Genomic DNA, 7426 nt, shown 5'->3' on the forward strand with positions numbered 1-7426 from the left:
TTGAGCATCTACTCATATGCTAGTAGTAGGTGTATTAGGGTGTTTTATCCTGGAGATATCCGTCCTGTGAGGGCTATAACATCACTCTTGAGTGTAGCCGGGCGCTAATGTCTTAAGGACAGCGTGTTGAACACGTGACTTACTCTATTTTCCAAAATTTTGCCTTGTTGTTGTTGCGGAGATACGGGGAGCTTGTTCGTTTCGTCAAAGCAATCACTTCCATTATAAATGAGCTAAGTATCAATAACTTTTGCTTATTTGATTTTTCTTTGTTTTTGATTATTGCACCCAACATCCAGCCCATCCAACTATTCAATAAATGAAAAACAGACACCCAAGAGAACGTGACACAAAGGAAAGCAACAAAAGTACAAAACCATGGCAAACAACAATACCCGATTTATAATAAAATCCCAACGCCAACAGTCATTGGTTTTTCATCTTTACCCTGCTTCATTACTGGTGATGTAATTCCCAAAGCCAAAGAGCAGTCTTTTCTAGCTTTGTTTTCAAGTACGTATTTAGCAATCGCTTTTGCCATCCCGGATATATCATCAACAGCGATAATCGAAGCACTTGATTTAGATTTTTGGTCAATTTCGACTGATGTTGTTGTTCTAATTACACATGAACTATCATCATTTGCCAATATCTCAAATGTAACCTGAAAGAAAGAATATCCTAAATCCAAATATCCTCCTCTAGTTTGTTGAACAACTAGCACCTTATTGCCATGATCAATCCTTACGAGCTCCACATCGAAGTCATGTAAATGAAGTCCCTTGAAACCTAAAAGGCACAATCAATCTTATTACCACTTGCTTGAATTTTAGAATGCAAATTGAGCTGAAGTTGTCGTATTAACAAGAAATTAAACATCCTGCGAAAAAAAAATATAAATAATGCTTACCTGGGGTCATTACCATATGGATAATGGTGCCTACTCCTCCGTCGAAGGCGACAAGATAAACTCTGTCAAATACATCTGGTTGGAGTTTCACGATGAGCTTCCACAGATCTTTTGAGCCATATACCGCCCAAATTTCGTCGGCCGATGCACCTATGACATCCATCTCATTTGTTGCATGTGCCCGCATTTCTGTTCTTCAAATTAGCTGCTAGCAAGTCCTACGTTATCCGCTTGATTATTAGATATATTATAGAACTCGCAGTTAAGCAAATTGATGTTCCACCCACCAGTCCTTGGCTTTTATGGTGTAATCTTTGATCATTTTCAACATCAAGAAAAAGTCGTTCAAAGTCTTTCCACTGTACTAGAAGGACCGACCATCAGTAAAAAAATGTTGGAAAATGTATCGACTGCTTAATTACTAGTAGTTAATTAGTCTCAATTTTTCTTTGGAAATTAATGGTGATCTTTATAACCTACTACTAAATCAGCATGAAATGAATAGAATGATCATCACATGGGCAGTAGGAAAGACGGTTCTTGTTTCCTTGATATTATTAAGGTCATTTTCCTATGCAACAACTTCAAGTGAATTTTGCTCTATGGACGGGTAAGACACTTGTTTCATTGTTTGGACTAAGGAATATAGATTATGCACATTCTGAACCACACCCTTTTACTTTTGTATTAGAAAAAATAATCAGGGTGTCGGATTTGAACCTCATTTAGAATAATCAATGTCAATGATATTCTTATTACCTTTGCGCTAAAGGTAAATGCAGCATGTCGGTTATACATTCCGATTGTGCAATAACTACAGTTTAGGTGCCAATTATTGACTTCGCTCAGAAATAGTTACTTTTTTTTTTCTTTGATCGATACTTTTTTTTCTTTTCTTTTGAAGCATTGAAATAGTTATTTTTGGATCAGTGTGTTCATCTTATATGAGAAAATTGGTTATGGCCCAAGCCCATCATTTTAAGGAAAACCGACTTATTTTTTATTTTTTCACAAAATTGGTTAAAAAGACCAAAAAATCAACAATTCCTGGGTGAAATGGACAGTTAGATTTTGATACTATTTAAATGGACAAAAATATAAAAATAGGCAGGGTGTAACCAGTTTCATCGTGCCCATTTTCAAATATTTTTTCTTATTTTTAATTTACACAGGATGTATCTAGTTTCATCTTTGCTATTTTTTAAATTTAAGCTAGGATGAAACATCCTTACTATTTTTTTTTTGTCCATTTCACCCAAACTATTTTTTACTCGTCTATTTGAACCGTGATTTAAAAATATTTGGACAAATGACCCATTTTTCGTTATTTTTTTTTGGCCAATCAACAAATTTCAATTCATTCAAATCAAAATAGTGATTACATGTTCGCTTACAAGATTAACAAAAACATCAAAAAAACATCAAGATAATCAAAACTTTAATACAAATAAGGTTATCAACTACAAGTATATCGCGAAGAGAAAGAGCGATAAACCGCAGAGATATCCAATTTTTGATTATGTATAAGGGAAAGATGATGGTATAATCCGGAAATAATTCCGACCATTTGATTTGATTATATTCTTCTATGATAAGAGATGCTCCTGAAAGGAAGGAGTGTTGAATCGTTGATGTTTTTGAATCGAGAGAAGCAAGCCACGAACCATCCATCAAGGATTGAAGAACTCGCCCCAAAACGACGAAGAAAAATCGTCCCAAAACGGCGAAGAAACATGTCGAAAGACACAAAAAATGATCTAGATACATCTTATTCGATAACTATTACCTAAAACTAGAAAAAAAAAGAAGAAAAATAAATCCTTATTCAGATCTGGTCTAAAAAGACCAAATCTGAGCAAAAAAGATGAAACAACTCTTGGTTTTTTTTTTGAGAAGCGAGGAGAAAAGGAAGAAGAAAGAGAAAAGGATTTGTTTAGTTTAATTATTGATTGTTAAAACCGACTCATTTCAGATAAAAGACTAATCAGACTGCTACAAAATTAAATGTTTGATTTTTTGTTTGTGGGAAGGAAGTTAGCCCCCTTGGCGAAATTCCCAAATCATTATTTGTTTTTTTGTTCATGAAGGGGGCGGACGCCCTGTCTCCAATCCGATTTTTTTATTTAAATGAGGAAGCAAGACGCTCCTGTTGGGGTTCATAGCCATTTACACATGTTAATAATGTGGAAAACAAACTAGCCAACAAGAAATCAAAATTTCTTGGATTGCTCCATGAACCTATAACTACGGTATAGAACCACTAACTGCGAATTACATAATAATTAAATAATTAATCCATCAACTCACAACAATGTGATCTAACACAAGAAACTCCCACAAACGCTCTATAAATCTAAAGCAGTGTCTTCGCCCATCCGAGATAATATTTATCACATTATCTACCACAACGAGATGATCTTCTCTGCATATCCTAACATAAATTATTCTTGGGTTTCTTCTGCTCAACACTAATAATATACTCCAGCATCACCAAGATGATCATGTCCTCACATACGATGTCGTACAAACTTCTACAAACAAATATTCGATAACACCATATCTTTCAACATTGATAAATATTTCGTAAACATATAATGATGAATTACTTCCACCATATTGGTCTCTCACATTTATCCTTAAAGGTGGGACGAATTTTTCACATACCTAATGAAAATTTCCTTGAGAACTTATTACTAAATGTCATAGCCTATACCTCATTTTATAGGAGTAACATACTTATCCTACAAGTTTAGGGTTTACTTAACTTATCTCTTAAGTTCCTAGACTTTATATTTAAGTAAATTAGTTAAATTTTTTCCCGATCAAGTTAATAACCGACTATATTTTGGTTATTCAAACCCCAAAAAACTCCACCAACCTTAACAAGTTTAACTTTATCTTTAACTCAAACTTTTCACCGGCCCAATCTACAATTCTTCACCCCTGATCATGTATTAACGCATGAATCCATCAACATGTTATCCTTCCATTTTATGAAAATAGATTGCAACAAATGCTGCCTACGTATCCTCACTACAAGGAATCAAACCGAACATAATTCACCTAAATGTTCCATACAATCTCCACGAGATAAGAGCAAACCAATCTTTAAAGACTTAACAATCCATCTTGTCGGTGATTGTACAAATCTCCACCCTCAATGAAAAATACTCAAGTCGATCAACAAACTATCATCATACGATCACCCGTTATGCAACTTCTTGATATACCTTACTCTTTCATGTTCACAACTCCATATTGATTGGCACCATTCCAGACGTACTACATGCCAACTCAATTGGACCATATATGATCATCAACCATACATTACCCTCGAACTTAGTTACAATCATTATGCACCTTTAATCTTTGCCTGCCCCTTCAAGCTTACTCCATCCATGAGCTTAGCTCCATCTTGGCATGCTTGCTCTACCCGATTAATGTTCCACTCCATTTAAGACACAGAATCCAACTTGTGTACCATATACATGAGGTACGCAATTCATAAATATTCGATCGACAAGTGAGACAACCATAGTATCCTCCAAAAGCGTTTAACTAACTGTTTCTTAATAAAATCATAATCTTCATCTCTAAAACTCCAATAAAGTAAATTGCTTCTTCAAACAACTGATCACCCATACTTGCTTTTATCAATGAGCATGTCTACTAAATCGAGTTAACGACATACCTCATGTTAGTTTTTGGATATAACTAATTTTCATGTTAGCTTCCAATAAACTAACCATCTTGCATGTATCAATGCATCTTGTGCATGCTCTAACTCCGTACCAAATATAACCAATCCATGGATCATCATCACTGCGTGCAATTCTCGAGCTCATCTCTACCACGAATCTTTCTTTACCTGAGTCTATCTCACTTTGGATCATGATTCTACAACCATATATCACCAATTGAAGTTTTACTCATCCTACGAGCTCATCATACCATGAGTTATTTGCATACATCCATCACTAACAAAGTGTCAATCTTTAAAGAGACTTCAACGGGTGATACACCATACTTCTACACCACCTCAACGGGCATTTACAACAATGTCATATTACGGGCTTTAGCATAATTGTCAATCAAATATTTTATCAATTTCTTAGCAAGCATGTAGTTTCGACTTCGCGACAATTAAACCACAATATAATCGGACTCGGATAGAACTTTGACTAGCGTCGAAGAATTCATTACTAGCGTCTTAACAATGCTAATATCAAAAATACTGTACTGCGCATATCCCTTTCCCAATCATACCCAGCCATAATCTGAAACGTTTGGCAACTTCTTCAAGATCCAAGAAATTCAAGACGATGTTGTGTTTACTTTCCCATGCTATGAAGAGAAAATAACTCAATGAAAACTATATCGTTGTTGAACCAAATGTCCCAAAAGAAATCTCCACCTTCATCTCTACAAGCTCTGTTATTATTAAAATCAATTTCAATAACTGTAGCAGATAAGCAAACCCCCAAATATTATCATTGTCATAATATAGTTATCTCCAACAGAAAGTCTCACACTGATTATCAAGAAATCAAATAGTAAATTGATAATAAACGTTGACCAAAATAACACGCCAAAATTGCAACACTTCTCATCTTCATGCACTGTGTTTTTCAAGTAGTATGCACTAGATCACATAGCCACACCACCATACACATAGTAGTATTGTACCTTTACTATTTAAACTCTTGAAGTGTCCAATTGATACATTTTTTAATTCCTCATAACGGGTCTTTACCAAAAATAGAGCGTATCTTTTACACAAATAGACCAACATGTTTCTCCTTACGGTCTCACACTTCAACCAGCTTCGATAACTTCAAATAGCGTACAACCAAACAACTCTTTGACAGAACATCATCGAAAAGAATCAAAAGATCACAAATTAGCTAGTTTATCTATCCGAAACAGTACGAGAGAAACTCCAAGGCATTTTTCTTTAACGACACAATGTCAAACTCAACACAGACTAACAAACCCTATAAACTATACTAAGAAACTTCTTGTTATATAAGTATAACAAAGCATAGCTTCACCACAACAAATATCAGATCTCTTAAAATGATCACAGTCTTATAACTTTATGTGCAACGTACATGCTTCAAATACTCAGACTAAAATCAAACTCTTCAAAACTAAAACGTCTCAAACCCTGGCCAACAGTCAACACATCCAAAATGAAACCTGCTATAAGATTTCACAAAATATTTATAATAAAACAAACTAAGGAAGAACGAGTATGAATTCATATTCACATTTTTCAACTTCAGGTAAAAGAAAATCAGCAACATGAGTCAACTGATGACGGTTGATAACTAAATTATTGTTTCCTTTGATTTGGAACAATAATGAGATTTTGACATGCTAATATTTCCGTCTTTACTTCTACCAATATACAAACTAAAAACTTGTATCTCAACTACAATATTCTTTCCTTATCATAAATATGTCTTGCCAAGCGAACACCACTCAACTGAAAAACCAATAAACATATATAGGTATTCCAAACAACTCACAAGAATCTCATATGGCAAGAAGTATAAAACACAATACTTAACATTATTAATTTAATAATATGTCAAAATAAAACCAACTTGAATAAGCGGTGGAATATAAGGTTTATGCTTTAATAAGTATCCATGTCAAATCTCTACTGTAGAGCACCACAAATATCAAAACCACTTCGCATATCCAGAATCACTTCTAGGTCATCTTGAATTTCGAAAATATGACGTCAAATTCGAAAATACATCTTGACTAAACCGAATGAAGATCACCATTATGTTCCTTTAGAAATATGCTTTATTTTGCTTTGTAACAAAACCTGATGAAATTAACTCCTACACATAAGTGATAACATCAACCACTGCAATCTTCAGAAAACTTTTAGCATCAAATGCTCACATACTTGATGAAACCAAATCAACTACGTCTTCCAAATTATCTGAGAACAAAAAAAACCTAAAACTCCTCTATTCAAATTTTCTATCAAACCTAAAGCTTTGTTACCGGTCCCCTCCCTAGATAAAAATAATAATTAATGTTTTGTTTTATTGTTTATAAAAATAATTTGGATTAATATTAAGGGTTAAGGATGACTGCAGATGTCACTGTGTACAATGATTAAGTCGTTGGGTGATGATACTAAAGGTTTAAGTTCGAAACTTGTCAGCATCAGGTTGGGGTGATTTTATTTATTTCTTTGTTTAGCTACCTGGGCTTGTATGAGTAGGCTTCTTGTGGAAGAGATTTAAACTTTAGTACTAATCTAATCATTGGTCTTTAACCATTTTTTTTTAAAAAAGGGTTAAGGATGATTTATTAACTCGTCAGCAGCGGGGTGAGGGCATTTGTATTTATTTCTTTTCTTAGTTACTTGGGCTTGTATGCAATAGACTTCCTTTAATACTAATATAACTTTGGGCCTTCAACAAAAAATTTAAAAATGGTTAAGGGTAATATATATTAATAATAGAATAATTTGGACAATTATTATACACT

General features: G+C 34.0%; 1 protein-coding gene across 1 annotated transcript; it reads right to left on the minus strand.

Annotated features, from left to right (window-relative positions):
• Positions 1–294: 294 nt before the first annotated feature.
• LOC113307861 (S-norcoclaurine synthase-like) lies at positions 295–1113 on the minus strand. Its single transcript, XM_026556325.1, has 2 exons — positions 911–1113; positions 295–789 (listed from the first exon to the last, which is right to left on the minus strand). The coding sequence occupies exons 1-2, from the start codon at positions 1095–1097 to the stop codon at positions 401–403; spliced, it is 576 nt and encodes a 191-aa protein (XP_026412110.1). The 5' UTR covers positions 1098–1113; the 3' UTR covers positions 295–400.
• Between the last annotated feature and the right edge of the window lie 6313 nt (positions 1114–7426).

This window comes from Papaver somniferum, chromosome 9, assembly GCF_003573695.1.
Source record: "Papaver somniferum cultivar HN1 chromosome 9, ASM357369v1, whole genome shotgun sequence".
Taxonomy (NCBI): domain Eukaryota; kingdom Viridiplantae; phylum Streptophyta; class Magnoliopsida; order Ranunculales; family Papaveraceae; genus Papaver; species Papaver somniferum.